Genomic DNA, 25,176 nt, shown 5'->3' with positions numbered 1-25,176 from the left:
TGGGATCTGGACTGTATGAATCCCATGAGTCACAGTACTGTGGGATGTCTCCTAAATCATCTCCCTGAGGCGGTGGTGAACCCTGTGGGAAACAATTGTGGTTCAGTAACAGGCATGGAATAATTGGGAGGTGGTGGAAGGAAAAACAGGAGAGTGGTGGAGAGGGCTGAGGTCGAACTGGAGACTTGTCTGTGTCCTTAAGAGACCATTTTAGGTGGAGGAACCGTGTAAGGCCTCCTGAAATGTAAGCTTCCCCTTAATTGAAACAGGGGAGGGGAAGCAATTATTCTCCCTGTTTCTTTTAGAATATGGAGCTGGCGCTGAAAAGCATCCATTATATCTAAGATAGGCTCCACTGGTGAGGCTGCTTCCAAGGAGTGAATAGAGTTTCTGGAACGCACAGTTTTATGTTCTGAAGTTTCCAGAGACAAAGCCTTATGTCGAGTGGAAGCTGTCAGCTTTGAAGCCGATGTGGTGGGCTTTTTGCTCGGCGCAAAAACCCTCTGATCTGTGGGTCTGCTCGATGCAGAGGATGTCTGGGAGGTTCCAGAACCAAAGGTCGATGCCGAAAACCACTTGGTCTTGGCTATTTTCAGTGCCAAGCCAGAAGGTGGGGCGTTCAAAGGTATTTTTTGGATCCATCCATGGCCCGAAGGCAGTAGCGGTCCATTGACCTGCTTTTGGGACTTTAACCCCTTGGGTGCCCAGGACCTAACGGTTATATCCTTGTTTGCACCGCTTGGGTGCCAATGACGTAACCGTTATGTCCTGCTATGGGCCCTCGGGGGGAGCACTTCCCCTTTCAACCCCGCCGCCAGGATCCCCCACCCATTGATGTCTGATGATGTCAGTGTGCACAATCACGTGGAGGGGAGGGAGAGGCATCAAAGGAAAGGAAAGGCCTTTCCTTTGATGTGTGGCTGAGCATTTCTGCTGCCCGATCATGAAGCGGTCGGGCAGCAAAAATGTGCACTAGACACCAGGGATCTTTTTTTTGGATTTTTTTTTTAAAACTATTTTACACGTGGGGAGTGACCCCTTAGGCAAGGGTCGCTCCCCTGGGAGGAAAATTATCTTGGGGGCAGATCGGCCTATTTTTACTAGGCCACTTTTCCCCTAAGGGATTATTTTTTCTGCCCCAATTTCAAGCAAGGGGAGCGACCCTGAGGGGGCAAATTTATTTTAGGCCATTCCTGCCCCCTGGGGGGGTAATCTTTTTCTGAGGTCCATCTGCCCCCAAGGGGGGTGGGGAGAGCAGAAAGCCCACCAGAGAAGTTTTTTTTTTACTTTTTCTTCCAACTGTCCTTTTGGACCTGCTTTGGTTCCCCCTCATTTTCGATTTTTTTTTGGCTCTTCCCAGCCAAAGGCACTTGGCCCACCTACACAAGTGAGGTATAATTTTTACCCTGAGAGGAAGGTTGGGTGGTAGGAAATTTGCACCGGTGCTGTGATCCCATACAGACATGATGGATTTTTTTTTAAAAAAAAAGCTAAATTTGAGGTTTGCTGAGGATTCTGGGTAAGGAAACACTGGGGGATCCACTTAAGTCACACCTCCTTAGACTCCCTTGGGTGTCTAGCTTTCAGAAATGTTTGGGTTTGGTAGGTTTCCCCATAAGGCTGCTGAGCCCAGGACCAAAAATGCAGGTGCTCCTCCCGCCCCCCCCCTGCAAAAACAGGTAGTTTTGTATTCAATAGTTCTTATGTGTCCACATAGTGTTTTGGGGCATTTCCTGTAGCGGGCACTAGGCCTACCCACACAAGTGAGGTACCATTTTTATCGGGAGACTTGGGAGAAAGTTGGGTGGAAGGAAATTTGAGGCTCCTCTCAGATTCCAGATCTTTGTCACCAAAATGTGTGGAAAAACTTTTTTTTTTGCCAAATTTTGAGGTTTGCTAAGGATTCTGGGTAACAGAACCGGATGACAGCCCAACAAGTCACCGCATCCTTGATTTCCCTAGGGGTCTAGTTTTTTTTTTAAAAAGCTTAGGTTTGGTAGGTTTCCCTAGGTGCTGACTGAGCTAGAGGCCAAAATTCACAGCTAGGCACTTTCCAAAAAACACCTCAGATTTCAAAGTAAAAATGTGGTGAGTCCATGTTGCGTTTCCTGTAGCAGGCATTAGGCCTACCCAAGCAAGTGAGGTACCTTTTTTATCAGGAGACTTAGGAGGAACACAGAATAGCAGAACAAGTGTTACTGCCCCTTGCCTTTCGCTACATTTTTTCCTTGAAAATGTAAGACTGAGTGTAAAAAAGACATCTATTTGAGAAATGCCCTGTAATTCACATGCTGGTATGGGCACCCCTGAATTCAGAGATGTGTAAATAACCACTGCTTCTCAACACCTTATCATGCACATTTTGGAAATACAAAGGTTTCCTCGATACGCATTTTTCACTCTTTATATTTCACCAAATGAATTGCTGTATACAATGGAAACCCATTGTAAGGTGCAGCTCCTTTATTAGCTCTGGGTACCTAGGGTTCTTGATGAACCTACAAGCCCTGTATATCCCCACAACCAGAAGAGTCCAGCAGATGTAACGCTATATTGCTTTCGAAACTGACATCGCAGGAAAAAGTTAGAGTAAAACATGGAGAAAAATGGCTGTTTTCTTACCTCAATTTCAATATTTTTTTTTAATTTAAAGCTGTTATTTTCTGTAGAAAAACTTTGTTGGATCTACACAAATGACCCCTTGCTGAATTCAGATTTGTGTCTACTTTTCAGAAATATTTAGCTTTCCGGGATCGGGCATTGGTTTTACACCAATTTCTATCACTAACTGGAAGGAGGCTAAAAGCACAAACAAAAGTAGAAATGTAAAAATGGTAAAATGCCAAAATTGTGTTGAAATTATTATTATTATTTTTTTTATTCAAGTCTGCCTGTTCCTGAAAGCTGGGAAAATTGTAATTTTAGCACTGCAACCCCTTTGTTGATGCTATTTTCAGGGGGAAAAAACACAAGCCTTCTTCTGCAGCCCTTTTCCCCCACTTTTTTTTCAACAAAAAAAAAAAAAGAAAAAGAAATTATACCTCTATTCTGGCTAATTTCTTGGTCTCCTCCAGTGGAACTCTCAAACTCTGGATTCCTCTAGAATCCCTAGGATGTTGGGAAAAAAGGATGCAAATTTGGCATGGGTAGCTTATGTGAACAAAAAGTTATGAGGGCCTAAGCACGAACTGCCCCAAATAGCCCAAAAAAAAGGCCTGGCACCTGAGGGGGAAAAGGACTGGCAGTGAAGGGGTTAAAAAGTCTCTATATTGGGCTGTTGTAATTTCATGTGCGTGGAGGTAACAGGTTGACTTTCAATGTCAGATTGGACATCCGACTCAGTCTTCTATGGAGAAGGCCTCCTCATGTCTCGGTCCTCCTCAGTGTGCTCTTCCCCAAAGATATTCGGAGTGCCTGGTGTTTTCGACGCCATCTCCAAACAATGTACTCTTCGGTCCGAGAGTGTCTTCTTTGATTAAAAGGAACGGCAAGCGTCACAGCTTTGTTCATTGTGGTGTGGGGAGAGACACAAGTTACACACCAGGTGTTGGTCGGTGTGTGAGAATTTCAAATGGCATCGAGGGCCAAAATCGAAATGGAGTCCGTTCCATTAGCCCTGCATTTCCTGACACCACGTGGAGTAGCACCAAGATGGGTGCAGGCGCCATGAAGGGCGGTGAACTGACTCAGTGCAGAAATTCTAATCTAATATGAGATATAGCGAAGACGCGATGGAATTCTAATACTGTTGCAGACAGAACGACTGAAGAGAACAGCTCGGAAAATATTTAGGCGAGGAATAACAGAGCGAAAGGAACACACGTCCGAACAAGACGGTGGAGAGAAAAACTAACAAAGGGCTTGATGCCCATGAGCAGTATCACCGAGAGGAAGAGTCACTCGATCTCGTGACTCGACAAGATTCTTCTAACAAAAAGCTTGTAACATTCAAGACCCAACACTACATGGGGGACTTATGCAAAGCATGTGTATCTACAGCCACACTTGCCATCAAACATTAATTCCTCAATTTAAGTGTTATTTTGTCCATAGGTGGAGTACCAAATATCTCAAATCGAAAACCCATAAGGATAAACTGAACATCAAAACGTGAGCTACTATTTAACGAGTAATGCACACATAATGTGCCCTATGTGCAATGGTCCAATAGCTCCCATTTACTTTTTTTTCTTTTTTAACACTTTACTGCGTTTGTTTACTTTTAAATTTTTTTTAAAGAAATCTTTTCATTATTATTCAAAGTACAGGGTTCACACTGTTGTTTACAAAGGAGCATAGAGAATACATAATTAATAATCCAGAACTTTTTGCATGACGCCACATAATATGGCAACAAAACCTTTATGGCGCTTTTACGGTCACTTCACCACTGAAGGAAAACTCCTCCCAACCCTTAGTCTCCATTCTCAAGTCTACCCTGAAGATCCACCTCCACTCATCCACCTCGTCCAGATGCCCAAACTCCCCATACATTTTTGGGAAATTCCCTTTGTTTATATTGCTTTCTCGACTCTAGCACCACTCCAGGTCGAGCTGCCAGTCCATCATTCGAGGGGTGGCAGTGTCGCCCCATGCTCTAGCTATGTTTCGTTTGGCTACTACCGATGCCTGTCTCAGCCAGAATTCCTGGTATCTGGGCCATTTGTGTTCTCCCAAAATTCCCAGGACGAACCATTTAGGATCCAAAGATATCTGGTTATCTGGGATATTTCCCGAGCTATGCTGACCCACTATTCTATGATCAAGAGAAATCAGAGTGAATGTATGAATGTGCCCTCTTTATTACAGTCCAGCAAGAGTAGTGGACTCGCCGTTCTGCCAATTTTGTGTAGATGCGTACGAGAATAGTACTATCTATGCAGGATCTTTAACTGGACTAGTCTGAACCTGGCCCCGAAGGCTATTTCCCTTCAGCCCCCAGGAGCTTCATTCCATTCGCCATCTCCTAAGGTTCCCAGATCGTCCACCCAGGTCTCCCTTAATTTACTCAGTAGGTCCGGAGAGTTATTGTCCACTTTTTTGGAATCGGTTCAGTCAGGATCCTGTCTTTCAGGGGGGGAAGGCCTCTGGCAGTTGTTCCACTTCCTGGAAGTGCCTCTTCAGGGCATGTCCCTACTGTAAGTATCAGTTTTTTGTGTTTACTCTTGTACATACAGATGCAATTAAAACAGAATGTTACTGGTTACATTATGCCCAGCCAGCGCCATATAAAAAGGAGGTTTCCTATCTTTGAAAACTAACAATAAAAAATGTCCCCATCAGGGCCCAAAAACAAGGAACCTTTAGTGGAAACCGAAAATCAAAAACCAGCAATTCCATTGGAAGTGCTTTACTTCCAATTGCTCTGTGACATATTTTATTTCACATCAGGGAGACCACATCAGTTAAGAATAAATAAAACACCTAGTTTACTATCTAGCTACAGTATCATTAGTTCCTAACCAACGTAAGCCCAATTTTCTTGTTTTGAACCACACCACGAAGTACCCTATTATCAAGTACATCACCGGTTTGTGTTGTACCCCACAACCACCCCTCTTACTTCCATCATCTAGAAATTCTCTATAGATTAACCTAAAAAAACCTTGTGGCTCAGCTTTCTTATATTGCAGGAGGATATTGTCCCACTGCTGTGCTTTGGGTCACTCCATAAAGCCTTTCTTCTCTAGGCAGCCAATAACTCTGTGATTCAGCCAAATCTATTCAAATTTTTCTCATGCAGCTAATAGTAGAGGACTGGGGTATTTCCACAGTAATGTAGTGTCTCCTTCTGCCAATAACCATGCAACAGCAATAAATCTCGATACCACCTTGCCACATTTAGTTCTCCAGAACAATCTATGGATTGACTACCAATTTATCTGTAGTCCTAGCCACTTTCGTCTGATATGCTAGGTTATTTCAAAGCAATCTCACATGTTGTGCTTAAACTCTGCAAATGGGCTTTGCTAGCGAAAAACTTTTGAAGAGGCCCTAGGATAAATCTGGCTAATCTCAGCAATGTCAAGTATGCTATCTATACAACATTAAACTATATGCATTTAAAATGGTCTCTCCAAGATACTTTGTGTGAATAGGTTAGTACTCATTGCCATTCCCTATTGAAAGTCTGCCCCCATCTCTTCCTTCCATTTCCTCTGAAGTGGGTTGAGGAAAAGACCAAAATGCTCGAGGAATGCTCTATATAACTAGGTGATCAATTTCCTGCCATTTTATAATGTGCAGTGTCTGTAATACTGCACAAGCTTTTGGTTCATCCTGTTGCACAAACCAGTGTCCTTTAATTGCTCTTATGATTTTGCTCAATAAAAAAAACTGTACAGTTATTTTACTTTTATAAAGTTCCATCGTTTAACAGGTCAATAGTTTCTATTTACATCTACGAAATGCGAGTATTAATTTTAAAGACTAGACATAGCCTGAGATTTAGGGACAGGGCTTATATTAAGAAGCTCTTTTCATACCTTGAAGCGATTTAAGTCTCCCTGGGCTTTAACATACACAGTTCCTAGGCAGGGCTTGCATTTAGAGTTATGGGGGTAGACACTAAATCTTCAGTGGTTATTTTAATACTTAAAACCTCATGCAAGATAATTGGCTTCTGTTTTGAGAATTTTTAAGTACCTGTTACTGCATGTAAATTAGAGGGGTACCTAGTTGTGCCAACTGGAGGTCCCCAAGTAAAACGCATCTCCCAGTCCGCCACTGCGGACTAGTAGAGCAGTCGTGATCTGCTGGCCAGACTGTCACTGAAAGCAGTGGCAAAGCCTTCACTTCTCCTGTGCATCTGTGTAAGTCATCCCTCTGGCAGGCCTCTCAAATCTTAAGGCAGACTGCAACACATGACACCGGCAGGACATGTAGTTTACATGTTCTGACAGTAAAAATGCATGAATGACATTTATACTGTGGAAAGGCTTGTTCGCCCAATAGGTGAGTGCAGGGTTTCACGCTGACTCCCTCAGTCAATCTAAATCCTAAACACTGTGTCCAAAGGGAGGCACTTCAAGGTATCAAACAACTCAATACATGAAGCTCGACTTGAATCTGAAATCAGAATTCATATAATGTGTTGCAGTGTGCAGCTTTTCAAAGCTACCACTCTGTTGTCCTTAAAACTCTTGTGCCTTCCCAGGCACACATGGAGCCTGTTACACGAAACAGCTTTCTGCCCTCCTCGGGAGGCCTGCCAATGACTCTCAGGAACCCTCCAGCAAGAAGCCACATGGGTGTTCACCTCAAAAGGCAGGCTTCAAAAGGAAGCCGCCATTGAAAGGCAAGTTTGTAACACCAGGGTGGAATGCTGCCTTATTGCTCAGGCAGACAGGCTGGCATGGGGAGCAGAAAAGGAAAACCAGTTGCCAAACTGGTTTCCCAGTGGCTTGGAGCCCTGAGCGAGCCACACCCCATGCTAGTGAGGTTCACAAAATGAGAGAGGGGGTCTCACCATCTTGAGTGGGCAGAATGGTGCATCCGAGGGTAGCCAGGTGCCATGCTCCTTGAAAACGTTTCTAGGAGTCACATTTGTTCAATTTGCCAATACCTGTTCACATTTCAGTGAAATTGTTTGATTAATTATTTCTTATAAAATCCATATCTCCAGTGTATCTTTTTCATTTTGGTGTTTAAAGTCTTATAAAAATATAGTCTATTTATATAAATTAGTGTTGGATTTCTTGTGTTGTGTTGATTTATTCTTCAATTGTTTTGATGCTATTTAAATGCTTTACATTTGTTCCATTGTACTAGCCTTGCTGCCAAAGGCCACAGCTGCCCAGGGTTGGGCTGAAGGGTCCTAAAAAGGTTGATAAATGTATTACACAGTAAGGCTGCACAATCTCACAATACAATACACCCCCTTTCCTCACTCTAGGCCTAACAGGTCCATCAATAAACTTCAATAAGCAAACCAAATTGGGGCTAAGGGTTGAAGACTTATCAGGAGGATAGAAGTGGAAGCTATTAACAGACAATCATCAGACATAGGTTGATGTGTCAAAACTCGAGCACAAGACACTCAAGGGTAACAATAGAAGGCATTTGTTGAAGCACCTTGTTCTCATTTGAGAGAACAGAGTGCCTCCGGGAAGTGGAAAACAGTACGCCCTTGCTAATTTCAAGTTGTCTAGTAACAAAACAAGCAGTTGGTTAAGACAGAAACCACTATTATATGTCACAGCAAGTAGAGTTCTTGTCAGGTTTACTCATGATTTTATGACAGATTGGGGAATTAATTCAAGAAATTTCATCTTCAGGGTACAAAAGATCATGCACTGGACAATAGATGATAAAACTGTATGACAATGCATAGCATGCTATTACATATATGATTCATGCTGCAAAACTCCATTAGAAGTAAAGCCTTATAGTAAGCACTAAGCGGATGGGTTTCAATGCATATGTGGACCACAAACACATCTTTAACCTAACTACCATTTAACTTCAGTTTACCTCCTAACCTGCTAACTGCAAAAGTGTTTCTACAAATTTAGTCTAGCTCCAGAAGCACAAAGCTGGTGTAAAGTAATAGAATAGGACAATACTCACTCTGTCTTCTGAGATGGTGTTCCTGTTTACTTCCATGGTCTTCTGCATTGGTGATGCTCTCCTGCAGTTGCTGCAGCTTCTCCTGGTTTTGCAGATGAGTCATGCGTAGCTGGGCTCTTAGATCTTGAATTTCAGAGAAAAGGCTGCTTCTATCAGAGGACAGCAGATGCTCTAAAACCAGTTGCTGCTGTTGTTCCTGTCAAAAATGAAACCATTCACAGTATGAATTGCATCATTTGACACCAGAAAATAAGAATGGTGCCAGACAAAGAAGTATCCTGTAACCTTTGTGTCAAAGCGGACAAGAAGAAATGAGCAAGGCGCCGCCAACAGCCATTCCTGCGTGGGATCAGAAAATGAGCCAAAGGATTACCTGCTCTTTTACAATATGCTCCAGTTTTCCCAGAAGAGTTCCTTCATCCCCCGACATATGACCGTGAAAGTGAGACCGCAGTTCAGCACACAGGCAGTCTCGTTCTTTCTCAAACAGCAACTGAACTGCATGAAGTAACTCTCCCCTCCAGTCTGAACTCGAGTCAGAGAAGTCCTAATGCAAAGAAAATAAATAGAATAAGAGAGCACTTGAACTAGAAAGCAACCCCGATTGCTATTTGCATTTAGTTAGGGGTGTGTCCTACCTCTGCCCTTTGTGCAGCTTTAGAAATAAGTTCCTTCAGGGATTGCACAGTGTCCAGAAGAGTTTGCTTGTCCTGCTGCCAGCTCTCCGAGAAAACACACTGGCGGGATGGAAGTGGAACACTTTCGCATGACGGTGGATGTTGTGACAAAGCCAGGACCTTACAACTTTCTGCATGAACCATTGTCAGCATTGACTGGAAAAGAAAACAACAGATACAATCAAATGTACCAATTCCCAGCCAGTAGATACAATTTAACTCTAATACATGCCAAACATAAATTTCATTGTGTAAATATTTATTTTCATGGGTCCATTAGCGCACAGAACAAAAATGGGCCACATAGCTAGAAACCACTGATTTACGTGGCCCCTGCACTTCAGTCACAATACCATAGTTTAAGCAGTTACTGATATTAGGTAGAAATAACAGGAAAGAGCGCCAAGGACTATGAAAATAAAAGCGTAAACTGAGGGGTAGCTAATCCTTACTCCTGTATGCAGACAGTCCTACTTCTAGCAAAGGGTGCAACTTGTGGAACGATATATATGCTGAAGACCCCCTTACCCAGAGAGATAGTTATGGGGTCCAAAGGTCATGTAGTTCCAGGTTTTTCATTACTTAAAGGCAGACTGACTAGAGAACTACATAACATAAAGTGTATACTGAGTACAGACTAGTAATCGGAAAGAAAAGGTTTGAGTTACTGCCCTCTGCTTTTTCAAGACGAAAAATGAAATTATTCACATAAGCCAAGTTCCTAGGAACCAAACATGACCAGTGGTTTTACTACAATGACCCTTTCCCCTTCACCAGCTATTGCTGCTTTTGAAAATTTTAACATGATGCATTCATCTTTCTCCAAACTCCAAAGAATCAATCATCTAGGGGTGTAATGCAGACAAGCAAATCCAATTCTGCATCTCCCTAAAGAAAAAGTTATTTACAGTAAAACTTTCTAGTGGGTGGAAAAATTACCCTTTTTTGACATGGTCAACCCCACTTTTTGCCACTGGTACGGATATTTTTCGACTGATATGCACTGGGTCCCAGCTAATCAGGCCTTAGTGCCAGTGCTCATTCCTAAAAAAAAAAAACAAGGAAAATGGTCCAATTGTAACCCAATTGGCATACGCTTTAGTATCCCTGTAAGTCCCTAGTAAATGGTACCCCAATACCTACTGCATGGGTACTAAAGAGGGTCCCCCAGGACTTCATCATGTATTGTGTCACCCTAAGGGACCTTGATACAAATTGCACGCAGCCTGCCATTGCGGACTGCGTGTCATGGTGAAAACACAACCTGGCGCTCACACACTGTGCCATGCCAAAGTAGTTGCATCTGAGTATATGTAAGTCACCCCTTCAGCAGGCCTTGAAGTCCTAAGGCAGGGTGCATTATATTTTGTGTGAGGACATATCTGCATCAGCAAGTATGCCCCTCTGATGTCTAGTTCCATTACTTGAGAAGTGACCAGGCATCCATCTTAAGGACATGTACTTGGCACTGGTTATCACATGTGCCCCAGCTACATGAGGGCTGCATGGAAAATGATTGTATTTGTTATCAAACACCTCATCTTACTAAATTCATACTGATGCCAGCCTCTGATTTATTATGACATGCACCTAGAAGACACCTTAGAGGTACCCCATGAAAACCTACTAGTCATCTTGCGTATTGGCTGACATCAACCAGCCTGCCACCAGAGGCGAGTTTGATTCCCCTGAAGGTGAGAGCCCACGCTCTGAGGCCATAAACAATGCCTGCTCCAGAAGATGATGTTCACACTCCTCCAGCAGGATGGCTAGTGAATCTGCATACCAAGGCCTTTGATATGCGACCCTGGTTTTCACCAGACCTGGGAAATGTTCCCCCCTGACCTTAGTTCCATTTGGCACCAGGACAGGAGAGAAATTAGTTATGATGCATGTGTGTTGCAGCACCAGGCTAGTCAAACCCCTAAGGTTAGCTGCCAGATGTGCTTTACAAAGGAATGGTTCCACCATCCTGGCTTTGGTAGAATTAGGAACTCTGGGACAGCATTATGCCCACTCGCCAAAGGAAGTGGTCATATATGGGGGTGTCATCACCCCCAGGGATTCTACCCTATACTCTCCCTAAATGTTCCTAAAATGAGTATTCAGGGGGTCCTCTTGTCACAATGGAACTTAGATACATCTGAATACCAGATGAAAGAGGACAAAGAAGAACCTACCTGCTCAAGAACTGTGGTCTCGCTGTGGACTTTGGCACCAAACAGTATACTTGCTCTTGTCCAGACAATTGCAAAGACCCGACACATCCTGCAGCTGTGCATCCCCGCAAAGCCTCTGAGGCCTGCCAGCACTTCACCAACCAGCCAGCATCTCCCTTGGATTGAATGAGCCACTTTCCTGCATCAGCAGACACCAACTGCGACTGCCCAATTCCTCATTTATTTATTTTTTTGCTGACCAACGGGTCCAGCAAAGGAGGAACTTGCCAGGAAGAAGATCCAGTGTCTCTAGGAGTGCAGCTATGACAACCTACCCGGCCATCGAGATGCTAAGCCAGCCCGGAGCCTCCCTGCACCAATACCAGAGGTACCACTGCCAGTTGCAAGCACCAAGGATTTTTAATTGTCCAGCCTGGACACCAACACCCCCCAAGACATACCTACAGACTGGCATCAGTGAAGCCATCATCTAGAGTGGGCCTGTTGCCTTGTTTTGTCCCCATCTCCAGGTCGACCTAGAAAGTGAGAGTCTCAAGTGCAAGGGACTCGCCAGACAAAGTACCTAGGCACCCAACCCCAAGACCACAGACGGTGTACCCTTGCTCCGAGCCCCGCTTTGGGTTCTGCAGGACTGGTCCCCCTAGTACCGACTTGCAGCCTCTCTCTATTACTGATTTCTTCATCGACAACAGGGTTCGTGATCGAGGCTACCCTTGCAACCAGCACCTCTGCACCCAGACACACTAGAACCGTTAACCCCAAACTGCTGGTGGCTCTAAGCACCTTAACTTGTACTTACCTTAAGTCCAGAAGAACAGTTCTGCAAGTCGTCTGGCAAGTGACCCTTATATATATTCCCCACAGGTTAACATTACTGCCTTGGAGCCTCATGCCTCAAATCTGACAGCTGTATTTTCTGTGTGTTTTAAATATTGCTAACTCGAAAAGTACTTGCCTAATCTTGAAGATCTTGGTGTCTAAATCCATATAAAAAAATAAAAATAAAAAATCGGTGTTATTTTTCTAAACTGGTCTCGAGCTGCTTCTTGAGTGTGTCTTATTTATGGATTCTTTGTGTTCAACAAATGCTTAACACTGCCCTCTGATAAACCTAAATTACTAACCCACACGATCACAAAAGAGCATTCGGGATTATTAATTTAAACCCTGTAAAACAATAAAGATTGACTGGAGTCTCTACATGGTGTTCCTCTACATTGGTACACTACATAGATAGCCAGCTCTCTAAACAGTGGACACTTTAACTGCATAGTTCGCACCTTTTGAAAATTCCCCGAGCATCAGAATGGATCCAGAAAATATTTAGCACTCCCTCTGCGTGCCGGTAGGTGACATTGTGTGGTTCCGCTCCAGAAGTGAAATGTGGAGCGTCATATAAGCGCCATCCATGCATCCGGATGTCAGCTATTTTCTAGGTGGTCTTTTCCCCCCACTCACAGAACCCATTACCAGATTCGCTGTGACCACTGTATTGATCTATAGTCTTGGATGGTGAAAACAAATCCCTTTCAGAGAATAGGGAGAATAGAGATAAGTAGGTGGTTAGATCAAGTATCTACCAGAAAGAGAATTACCGAAGGTAGGTAGCTTTTTCCTCTGATGGATTATTCTAATGGCACATTTCTCACCTTTTGAATAGATGCCAAAGCAGTATCCTTCCAGGGATTGGTGTGAACTGGCTCAGACCAAAAAACATACTGGAAGACAAAACAGGCAAAGTGCTTCTCTCGACTGATCTGGCCTTTTAGGTAATAATAATTTGTGAACATATGATGGGATGCCCAAGTAGCAGGCTGGCAAATATCCAGAACACTGAGCAAACAGTGGTGGAAGCCTTTGTTCTGGTGGAAGGAATGGTTTCTTACCTGTAACTCCAGTTCTCTCGTAGGGGTATTTCCATGATAGTCATAAGCACTGAATAGTTCCGCGCGCCTGCTGGGAACCCGGAGCACTGATGTGAAGTATATTCTTAAGTGCAAATACCAGCCCTTTGAAAAACAGGTCTGTCAAAAAACACTTAAGAATAACAATGTGCAGCCGATGTGAACAGCCACACAGGCCAAATTGTTAAAAAGAAAAACAGTTGTAGTGTAAATTCATGTTTAAACATCTATTTATTCTAGAAATGTAATAACAAATACATTCTCATATTCTATTTACACCTCTCATGAGAATAAAACAATGCAGGGCAGTGTAGCCCATAGGCTGCCATTATACAGAATGTAAATAGAGCTGTGCCTTTAAGAAAGTAAAGTCTTCCTGTTTCCCATCATGCACAGCAAAAGGCAGTTGCCTCAGTTCTTTTTGAAGGCTTGTAACCTGACATGAAGGAACAAAAACATTTGTTGGAGTACCAACATCGATAATATTCATGGCAACCTGTTCTATGTCAACTCCACCGGGGAGGAGGGAGGGTTGCTTATGACTATCATGGAAATACCCCTACGAGAGAACTGGAGTTACAGGTAAGAAACCATTCCTTCTCTCGTAGGGGATTTCCATGTATAGTCATAAGCACTGAATAGAGTAGCAAGCCCATCCCCATAACCGCGGTGGAGTAGACAGAAGAATACTGACAAAAACATGAATCATGCAAATAAATTCTTAAGCAAGGCCTGTCCAACCTGCGCATCTGCCTTAGCGTCTGAATCAAGGCAGTAATGCTGAGTAAAGGTATGGACCGAATTCCAAGTGGCAGCCTTGCATATTTCTGCCAAAGGGACATTTCTCATCAAGGCTGCAGTGGCTGCCTTCCCTCTAGTAGAGTGGGCTTTTGGCCTACCACCAAGGGATTTGTTCGCTAACTGACAGCATAACATTATACATGAAACAATCCACCTGGATAAAGATTGCTTAGACGTGCCCAGCCCTGTTCTAACTGGGCCATAGTTAACAAAGAGCTGTTGTGATTTACGTAAGCATTTTGTCCTGTCCAAGTAAAATTTCAAAACCCTCTTTACATCCAGAGAGTGCAGAGTTCTCTCAGCAGGAGAAGTTGGATTTTGAAAGAAAGTTGGTAATTAAATGGTTTGGCTCACATGAAAGTTGGAGACGACTTTTGGTAAAAATTTTGGATGAGTCCTCATTACCACTTTCGCAGAATGAAAAACCGTGTAGGGTTCTTGAGCGCAAAGGGCCTGTATTTCGCTAACCCTACGCACTGAAGTGATTGCCACCAGAAAAGCAGTTTTCCATGTGAGATGCTGAAGTGATGCCTTATGTATTGGCTCGAATGGAGGCAGCATCAGACGCGATAGGACAACATTCAGTTCCCATGGAGGAGAAGGCTTTCTAACGGGAGGAAAAACCTTTTTTAAACCTTCCAGGAAGTCCTTAATAATTGGAATCCGAAAAAAGGAAGTTTGTGAAGGGCTCTTTCTGTATGCCGTTACAGCCGCCAAGTGTACCTTTATTGAGGGCAGTTGTAAGCCCGATTTTGCCAAACTTAGCAAGTATGGCAGGATAGATTCCTCTCCACAAGATACTGGGTCTATGTTGTTGTCTAAACACCACACACAGAATCTCTTCCACTTGCTTGCATAAGCCGATCGTGTGGAAGGGCGCTTTGCTTCTTTCAGGATTTCCATACAATCCTGAGGTAGGTTCAAGTGTCCATATTGCACTAGCTCAGGAGCCATGCTGCCAAACTCAACGATGAGGTTGGGATGTGATATCTGCCCTCTGAACTTCGTGAGCAGGTCCAGACGATAAGGCAGTCTGATGTGTGGTTTGAGCGATCGGTGAAGAAGGTCTGGAAACCACCATTGGCGTGGCCATTCCGGAGCGATTAGTATCATTTTGGACTGCGCATTGGATAACTTCTGGAGGACCGCCGGAATCAGGGGAAGCGGTGGAAAGGCGTAAAGAAATGCTCCTGATCAGCTTATCCACAGGGCATTCCCCAGTGTCCCTGGATGGTAATATCTGGAGGCGAAGTTTTGGCATTTTTTGTTTTCTGGGGTTGCGAATAGGTCTATAGAGGGGGTACCCCATAGTGCGAAAATGGAACGAATTACGTCGTCGTGTAGAACCCATTCGTGGTTCTCATCCATTACGCGACTGAGGGCATCCGCTTGAACATTCTGGATGCCAGGCAGGTGAGTTGCCACTAGCGACAGGTTCCTGGCTAGAAGCCAATGCCAGATTGTCTGAGCCTCTCTGGATAAAATCCTGGACCTGGTGCCTCCTTGTTTGTTCACATAGTACATAGTGGCCACGTTGTCCGTCTGGAGAAGGAGAGTTTCCGCTCTCAGAGAGGGAAGGAAGGCTTTGAGCGCAAGGTGGACTGCACGAAGTTCCAGCAGGTTGATATGATAGAGACTCTCTCTCCGTGACCACTTGCCTTGGACTCGAAGATGTTCCATGTGCGCTCCCCATCCGAGCAGTGACGCATCTGTTACGATGGTTTGAGCTGGAGGCTGTTGTTGGAACGGAATCCCTACCAAGAGATTGCTGGGTAAACACCACCACTTGAGGGACTGTAGGGCGTGGGGAGAAAGGAGGACTTTGCTCTCCCAATCGTCCATCAGTTGACACCACTGATCCTCCAGGTTTTCCTGTAATGGTCTCATATGGAGGCGAGCATTGGGAACGAGATGGATACAAGACGCCATCGAGCCCAGTAGAGAAGCTATTACTCTTGCAGTGGTCAGTGGAGTTTCCTGCAGTTGTTTGCACTTTTGGAGAATCGATAATCGTCGTTCCTCCGAAGGAAACACCTTTCCTAGATTGGTATCTATAATGGCCCCTAAGTAATGCAACCTCTGAACAGGTGTTGCTGTGGATTTCAGGAGATTGACTTGAAGACCGAGCTTCTGCAACAGCTGTAGAGTCCATTTGAAATGTTGTTGCGCCTCTAGATAACTGGAGGCCTTTATGAGCCAATCGTCTAGATAGGGGTAGACAAATATTCAATGTTTCCTAAAGTGGGTGGCTACCACCGCCATGCATTTGGAAAAAGTTCTCGGCGCTGATTTGAGGCCGAAGGGCAGAACCGCAAATTGGTAATGACTTTTTCCGACGGTGAACCTTAGGAATTTTCGATGTTTCTTGGTCACCGGAATATGAAAGTAAGCGTCGCAAAGGTCTATTGCACAGAGCCAGTCGCCCTGACGAAGATGTGGGTAAATTTGGTGCAAGGATAGCATCCTGAATTTCTCTTTGCGAATCCACTTGTTTGCTGTCCTTAGATCTAAAATGGGACGAAACTCTTGCTTGTCTTTTTTGGGAACAAGGAAATACCTTGAATAAATCCCCTTCCCTTGCCGGCTGATCAGGACGGGTTCTATGGCTCTTTTTTGTAATAGAATGGTGACTTCTAACTGAAGAGCTTCGAGGTGGTGGCTGGCTGTTTTGGGTGGAACAGATGGTGGAGGACTGGTGAATCTGAGAGCCTAACCATGTCTCACAATATTCAATACCCAGGCGTCTGATGTGATGTGTAGCCACTCGTCCAGATGATTTGAGATACTTCCCCCTACCGGAGTGGATAACGGAGGAGGGGGAAGCGAAGATTCAGGGCTTAGACGCGGGAGCCTGTCGAGTTGTCTGAGTTTGGGGTGTTGAACGACCCCTTGTCGACCTTCGTTGTGTGGAGAAGCCCCTTTGATGCTGCTGCTGTTGCTGTTGCTGGGGGCGTGAAGACATCCAGTGTGGAGTCTGATACCTGTGGGTGAACAGTCTTCATTGATATGGACGGAATACCTTTCGTTGTTCTTTCGGTCGTTCCATGCCTACCGCTTTCAGGGTATCCAGCTCAGACTTCATTCTGGCCATCTCGTTATCGGCATGAGAACCGAACAAAGTGGAGCCTGAGAAAGGTAAATTTTGTATTCTCTGCTGTGCTTCTGGTTTAAGAGATGTAAGTCGTAACCATGCATGTCTTCTGAGCGCTATTCCGCGAGCATAGTTATGTGCGGATAGTATCGAAGAATCCGCCGCAGCACTTATTACTTGGTTAGAAACCATGGCTCCCTCGCCCACGACCTCCAGGAAATCTTCCCTTTTGTCCTTAGGAAGATGTTCTGCAAACTGCAGTATAGAGTCCCAGAGGGCCCGATCGTATCTCCCTAATAAAGCAGTGGCGCTGGCTGCTTTCATCGTGATGGCTGCAGTAGAGCATACTTTCGTCCTGCAGCATCAATCTTTCTGCTCTCTTTATCTGGAGGTGAAGAGGAAGACGGTGATGTAGAATGCAATTTCTTTGCCGCTACTATAACCACTGAGTCCGGTACTGGGTCCGACCTCAAGAATAGAGGATCTTGTTCTGGTGGACGATATTTCTTAATAAGTCTGGAAGGAGCAGACTTCGTTGCGGCTGGTGTAAGAAAAGTATCCATTGCCGGTTCAATAAGACCCGGAACCAGTGGAGGCAAAGGTCTCGAAGATGTCCTGTGATGTAAGGTCTCGAAGATTACTGACGTCGATGGGGCCGGTACCGCCAGCGGGATATTCAGTTTGGTTGCCCCTCGCACTAAAACCTCCTGGAATGTATTCACATCATCTATGGGGGACACTCTCGGGGACGGTGAGTCCGATAGGGTTGGAGAGTAGTCCCGTGTAGACGAAGAAGAATGTCTATGATGTGAATGCTGAGATCTCTGTAGTGATTCATGACGATGGTGCTGAGAGGAAGATGAACGTCTAGAGGAATGTCCAGAACGCCTTACAGATCGCGTTGGAGTCCTCAGAACAGACTTTGAAGGAGGAGCCGGAAGAGGAGCCGTAGGTGTTACCGGTGTCTGCGGCAACGGCGACTGTCGAGGAGAGAGTTGTGGAGACGCTGGAAGCAGGATGAGTGAGGCCGAGGATTCTGACGTTGTATAAACCCTTCTAGGTCTCTTTGATTGTCGTCTCGACACACTCCTCGACGTCGAAGTGCGGTGACGGAGAGTGCCTCTTGACGTCGATCCCTCTCGCCGTTGAGAACCTCTCGACGACGACCCTCGACGTCGCTGTGGTGACGGCGAACGTCTCCGACGGCGAGCACTCTCCCTCAACGTCGATCGCCCTCGCCGTGTCAACGGCGACCCAGATCCTTTCGACGGCGAGTGTCCACGCCGTCTCGACGGCGAAATGGTTGTCGACGGCGAACGATGTCTCTTCCTCGCCGGTGAACCACTCCTCGATGGCGAGCATGTTGGCGCCGTTCCCTGTCTTGACGTCGACGCCCTCGACGTCGTCGGAGACCTGTGCCGTTTTTGAGCAGGTCTGGTAGGAGTTATGGAGGAAACCGGTTGAGCCCTGGTAGAAGACTGACCTTCTCCTCGCTCTCTGGTAGAATGACCACTTTTTCTCCTGTCCTCTCTCACCTGAAGTCGGATTTTCTCCCTATCACGAAGAGTTCTTCTGGGGAAAGTTTTACAGATGTCACACGACTCCGGTTTGTGGCTGGATGGAAGACAAATTATACAGACCCGATGTGGATCTGTTTTAGCCTTTTTTCTGCCACAAGAAGGACATTTGTCAAAAAGTGAAGGCATTTCTAAACTAGAAAAACCTCAAAATTCTGTCAGAATTTAACAGAAAATAGTAGGAATTGATCACTCAATGTTAAAAACGTCGAGTGAAATTGAAATTCAAAAGATTTTTAATGAATTTCTGTCACAAAAAGGCTTTGTGAGGTAGAGCTCAATGCTTCAGGGTCCTGTCAGAAAGGAGCCGGAAAAAAGAACTGAGGCAACTGCCTTTTGCTGTGCATGATGGGAAACAGGAAGACTTTACTTTCTTAAAGGCACAGCTCTATTTACATTCTGTATAATGGCAGCCTATGGGCTACACTACCCTGCATTGTTTTATTCTCATGAGAGGTGTAAATAGAATATGAGAATGTATTTGTTATTACATTTCTAGAATAAATAGATGTTTAAACGTGAATTTACACTACAACTGTTTTTCTTTTTAACAATTTGGCCTGTGTAGCTGTTCACATAGGCTGCACATTGTTATTCTTAAGTGTTTTTTGACAGACCTTTTTTCAAAAGGCTGGTATTTGCACTTAAGAATATACTTCACATCAGTGCTCCGGGGTCCCCGCAGGCGCGCGGAACTATTCAGTGCTTATGACTATACATGGAAATCCCCTACGAGAGAATGAGGCTTTAAACCTTCCGGGAGCTGTTTCTTGGCCAGCGCGTAGCAGATTTCGATACAAAACACAACCCAACAAGAGATAATTCTCTACTGCACTGCCTTGTCTTTTTTTGCTCTAGTGAATCCAACAAAGAGCTAACCATCCACCGAACGGGGTTTGGAACAACTGATGTGAAAATTCACGAGTTCTTCCAGGATCTAACTGATGGAGCCTTGCCTTGCCTCTAGAGGGATGAAGTGGAACGAAGAACTCCAAAAGGATGATGCTTTCCCCAAAAAGAAGTCCCTACTTCCAGGAGGAGGCTTGAGTTCTTAAGCCCCACTTGTCTGGAAAAACAGCAAATTGATGAAAAGGTCTGGGAGCTTGCTCCCCACATGTCGATGTTATGGCGATGAGGCAAAACAGTCTTGAGCATGAGAAGTTGCCATGGACAGTTGTGTAAAGGATCAAAGGGCATACACATGAGCAATATGAGCACCAAATTCAGGTCCTGCGACATAACAAAAGGAATAGGAAGAAACGAATGTTGCAAGCATTTTAAAAACTGCATGAAAACAAATGATTTAAACACAGAAGGTGTAACAGGCAACCGCAGAAAAGAAGAAAGAACCGACAAGTAACATTTCAGTGTGCACAACACAAGTACTTCCTACGCTAGGAACAGCACAAAAAGCAACACTTTGGAAAGTTTGGTATGAAGTGAGTCAATCCGCAGAGTACTGCACCAAGCCACAAATCTGTCCCAAATGCAGGGATTTGGCGATTTAGTGGAGGGAAACCGGTCTGCCAAGATGACATCTACAAGGGAGGTCAAATGTTGTCAATTGTTGCTGCTTAAACTCCAAGCATGGTGGTGAACATTGTGCAGGGATGGGTGAAGACACTGCCCTGCTGCTGTGATAAGATTCTCCCGAAGTGGCAGCCTGACTTAAGGACAGCTGCTAATGCTTAGGAGTTACAGGTATCACAATCTCTTGGCCCAAACAGGTGTCCCTAGGTTGGCGTGTGCCCAGGCTCTCTTGATCTTCAGAACAATGACATGGGGGTAGAAGCTGAAAGGCGTACAGGAGTTCTGAGTCTCATTCTAGGTGGTAACCGTCCACGAGAGAGAGGGCTACCTGGGGAATTCCAGCACATACAAGTGCTGACATTGTGTGTCCTTGGTGGTGGTGAAGACAGAATTTCTTTTTAAAAAAATCGAGTCAAGTGTTTCCCACTTGCACAAGATTTCTTGTGCCATCCCAATTGCCACTCATGATCTGCTACGCGTTGGCAGCAGAGTTTGTCTGACCTGGTGTTTAGAGATCCCACCGGGTGGTGTACACCAGGAATACCCCATACTGTTCCAACCACTTCCAGAGACATACTGTCCACAATCCCACCCTGCTCTGGAGGAAGCTGATCTGGCGTGTGGTAGACACCTATGGTGTTGGCACCTTATACTAGGTTCAGTCAACCCCTATTAGTGAATCAAGACAGTGCCTAGGAAGCGAGGGCTCTCTAGAGGTAGCTGTTGATGAGCAGCCAAGACTTATCTAGGAGACTTGCAAAGATTATGCAATACCACAATAGTCACACAGTAACTTAGCACACATGAAAGGAACCACACGGTGTTACAAAAATAAAGATACTTTATTATAGTAATACCACAGTAGATAACTTATAGGCAGTCCCCTGAACTGGAGTTAAGTACTTCAGGAAACAACGAGCATTGGTAAGAATTAGTAAAAAATAGTTAGGGCCCTAGGGTGGTCCAAACCATATACTAAAATAGTAGAATGCGAAGTGAAGTCCCCCACCCAAGGATATGAGTAGTTAGAGGGGAGCTGGAAGCACCAGGGGCCCCAAGAGGCGAGTACCTAGTGACCAGGAGAGAAGAGATAAGTACCTGGTCTCCCCAAGCACTAACAAGAGGATTTTGAAAATGGGTTGTGCAAAAACAGCAACAAACCAGAGGAAACCACAAAGGTGGGGTCCAGGGAACTCAACACTTGGAGGGGAGTTTGGGCTGACACTCAGCAAACGGGAGAGCCAGCAGATGCAGTTGCAGCACCACAGGCAACCCACTGGTAGCAGGCACAGTAAGTTGCAGTGAGGCCCAACCAGCACATCTGGAGAGGAGTCCCACGTCGCTGGAGCAGCAGAGATTAGACCGTCCTTAGCAGGATGAAGTGCTGGAGGCCAGGGCTACTCGAAGCCTGAAGACCCAGTGGAGGAGGAGTAAACAAGCCTTGGTTGCTGCAAGAGTAGCAGTGCACAGGGGTGCTGTCCTGCAAGGAGAGGCAAGGGCTCACTGTCTCCCAGGTTGGACAGCGGACAGAGAGGGCCAAGGGGATCACTCCAGACCACCACCCGTGAGGCAGGATCCAGGCAGGACCAGGGGACAGCAGATCCACGCAGCTGGACGTCACTGCTGTAGATAACTGCAGATGCAGGCGAGTGACTCAAACTCCAAGGGAGATTCTTTCTTGGTGCAGCTGAAGTCTTGCCAACCCCATAGAATGCATAGCAGGAAAAATGTAGCAGTTGCTGGAAGGAGCCGGAGAAACAACTTTGCAAGGCGTGGTCATCTTAGGGGTTGCAGTCTTGTCTGTTCCTTAAGTGTCCAGTTGCAGTTCCAGTGATCAGGAGCAAGCGTAAACAATGCAGAGGAGTCCTGGTGCAGTCTTGCATGTCGAATCTGGGGACCCAAATGCAAGGGAGTACCTAACTAGACTTAAAAGGGGGGTTTGGTCACCCTGCATGGTGACCACCTATCAGGAGGGTCTCTGAAATCACCTGTCTGACCTGCCACTCAAATGCTCATAGGGGCATCTACACACCTTGGTTTCAAGATTGAAGAATCAAGTGGCCACCTGGAGGAGCTCTGGGCACTACCCCTTGGGTGGTGATGCCCTTGCCTTTGTCCAGTTTCACGTCAGAGCAGGGGATGGGGGGTCCCTGGACTGGTGCAAACCAGTTTATGCAAGGAAGGCACCAAATGTGTCCTTCAAAGCAAACCGGTGGGCTTGGGGAGGCTACCCCTCCCAAGCCTTGTAAAACCTATTTCCAAAGGAGAGGGTGTTGACTCCCTCTTCCACAGGAAATCCTTTGTTCTTCCTTCCCCTGCTTGAACTGGTCAAGCAGGAGGAAGGCAGCAATCTATCGGATGGGTGGCAGCAGCGTAGGCTGCCCGGAATACCCTGGAAGACTGGTAGGAGCAATAGGGGGAGGGGGGGGAGGGTCATCTGAGGAGCCCCCAGAGTGCATGGAATCAAATCAAACAACTAACACTGGCATTAGTATTGGGGTATGATTCCGACATGTTTGATACCAAACATGCCCAGGTTCGGAGTTACTATTATGTAGCTGAACACAGGTGTCCAGTACACAGGTAAAATGTCTTCCCTGCACCTGTGAAGTCCAGTGCAATGGAACTGGAGCTCTTAGGGGCACCTCTGCTCATGCAGAGGTGGCCTCACACACAGGGACCTGCACCCTGCCCTCTGTGCTAGGAGGAACTACCATAGGAGTAACTTACAATGACCTGATGTGGGGACTGGTGGTGAAAGGGTGCATGCACCTTTTCACAGAGGCTGCAAAGGCAGGTCTGCAGACACATTTTCCATGGGCTCCCATGGGTGGGATAATAAATGCTGCAGCCCATGGGGGGGGCCCTGGTGCCCTAGGTACTTGAATACCATATACTAGGGACTTGTAAGGGGGCACCAGTATGCCAATTGTGGAGTGCACAAAGCTCATAGGCAACCAAATGTGGAGGGAGAGAGCACAATCACTGGGGTCCTGGTTATCAGGATCCCAGTGTAAACAGTCTAAGCACAGTGATAGCAGGCAAAAAGTGGGGGTAACTATGCCAATAAGAGGGTACTTTCCTACATGCCCTGCTTGTTGCAGTACTACATGGCGGTAATGTCTGTGAGCAACTGCACCAGCCTCTTCGATGTATGGCAGGAAGGCTTTCAATGTCAAACGGTTGAAGTGGGGTCAGGCCTCCACTGAAGCCCAGATGCCAATGCCCTCCACTTCTCCCAAGTGTCCTAGTCAACCCAGCAATGACACATCCGTGACCACAGTCAGCTCTAGGTGGGGTATGCAGAGGGGTCTGCCGCTGACCCAATCACGGTCCAAAAACCACCACAATTCGATTGCAGTCTCCTCTTAAATATAGACATGGTCAGAGACATTGCCTTGATGCTGGGCCTATTTAGACATCAGATCTCACTGCAGAGCCTGCATATGTCGCCTGGCATGTCTGACCAGCAGAATGCAGGAGGCCATCAGCCCCAGCAGGCTAATAGTCATCCTCGCTGAGATCCAGGACACAGGTTGAAACGTCAGTATCATCGCTCAAATTTCCAGGAATCCGATCAAGTGTGAAGGCATCAAACTCACTCTCCAGAATAGCTCAGCAAAGCAAAGGAAGGCAGCATCTAAGGAGGAAAGAACCGCAAAAATGGTAGGAGGTTAGCTGTAGTCTGGAGGTGGGTGAAGACTGCTGCCCGAGGCAAGCCTGCCTTCTGCAGCCAGTTGTTGGAGTAGGGAACGACAGGAATCCCCAACCTCCAAAGATACACAGCATTCACCTTCATCAATTTTGTAAACATTTGAGGGTCACAAGCGAGGCCAAAGGGGTGCCGAACTAACTAAGTGCTCCTGCCTCACTGTTATCCACAGATAGCACCTATGGTCCTGCAGAACGGGGATGTGGAAATTAGTATCCTGTGGATCCAACTGTACCATAAACCGTTCAGTTGAGAGGCACTTTTATGCACACCACTTTCTCATAAGTTCGTGTGGCGACAAGGGTGGAGTCTTGCTTGGATGTCTTATACTTTTTCGACTTACCAGAGGATTTCGACTGCAAACAAGATCGAACTGGCAAACAGCTACGGGAGCAGGAACAGGACCTTTCCTTCTACCTCAACTTAAGTAGGAGAACTCAGCTAAGAGTCCTGGGTGTTCCTCAGCAGATCTAAGATGAGAACATGAATGAGGAAATACTCAAAATACTGAGTGAATTAATCAAACATGCTTGGAGACATTGTGACCGTCTATAAAAGGTGGTCAAAGAATGCTTCATAAGCCTACCGGGACAGAGGTTGGAGGTATATCAAACACTATGCTTGTTGATGTGCTGATGAAAAAGGAGTGCAAGTAAAAAAATATTTATTTTTAAAAGGCAAGGTGATTTTGGGCCCTAACAAACTTAATTTTTTCATGACCTTAGTCCTGAGACACTAGCAGAAAAGATAACTTTCTTGAAGCTGAGAAATGAATTGGCAGTGAGGGGTACTGTGCATCAGCTCTATAGCTAGCAAAGCTTAGACTGGATTGGGGAGGGAAAGCCTAGATTTACTCTGGTAGATTCTACCAGAGACTTTTTGGACCAAATGCCAGCAGAAGGGACTTAGTAATGGCGATTGTTGATGGTATGGTAATATAAGTGTCGGGCCTCTGAGTCCTCAATGGATTCCGATGACCTTCCGTGAAAAGGGCATAGGAAGTGGGTGTTTCTTTCCTTCTTGAATGGCATTACTTTGCTCCAACATTTGGTTGCTACTCTGTCCCATTCCCCTGTGGAGCCTTTTTGGTCAAAGTGAGATCCATTTCTCTTTCTGGATAGCCTGTGCATTGCCCA

At 45.6% G+C, this 25,176-nt stretch overlaps 1 protein-coding gene across 1 annotated transcript in view; it reads right to left on the bottom strand.

The window, feature by feature from the left end:
• The window catches only part of LOC138285504 (pericentrin-like), a 542,361-nt gene that overhangs the window by 253,137 nt on the left and 264,048 nt on the right, over positions 1–25,176 (bottom strand). The window contains exons 17-19 of the mRNA XM_069225495.1: positions 9,207–9,401; positions 8,942–9,115; positions 8,569–8,764 (exon numbers count right to left, since the gene is read on the bottom strand). Of these exons, the coding sequence (XP_069081596.1) occupies positions 8,569–8,764; positions 8,942–9,115; positions 9,207–9,401 (565 nt within the window). The remainder of the gene's footprint in view (positions 1–8,568; positions 8,765–8,941; positions 9,116–9,206; positions 9,402–25,176) is intronic.

This window comes from Pleurodeles waltl, chromosome 3_1, assembly GCF_031143425.1.
Source record: "Pleurodeles waltl isolate 20211129_DDA chromosome 3_1, aPleWal1.hap1.20221129, whole genome shotgun sequence".
Taxonomy (NCBI): Eukaryota; Metazoa; Chordata; class Amphibia; order Caudata; family Salamandridae; genus Pleurodeles; species Pleurodeles waltl.
Note: the sequence above shows the minus strand (reverse complement) of the source record. Positions and strands in the feature narration are given on the sequence as shown.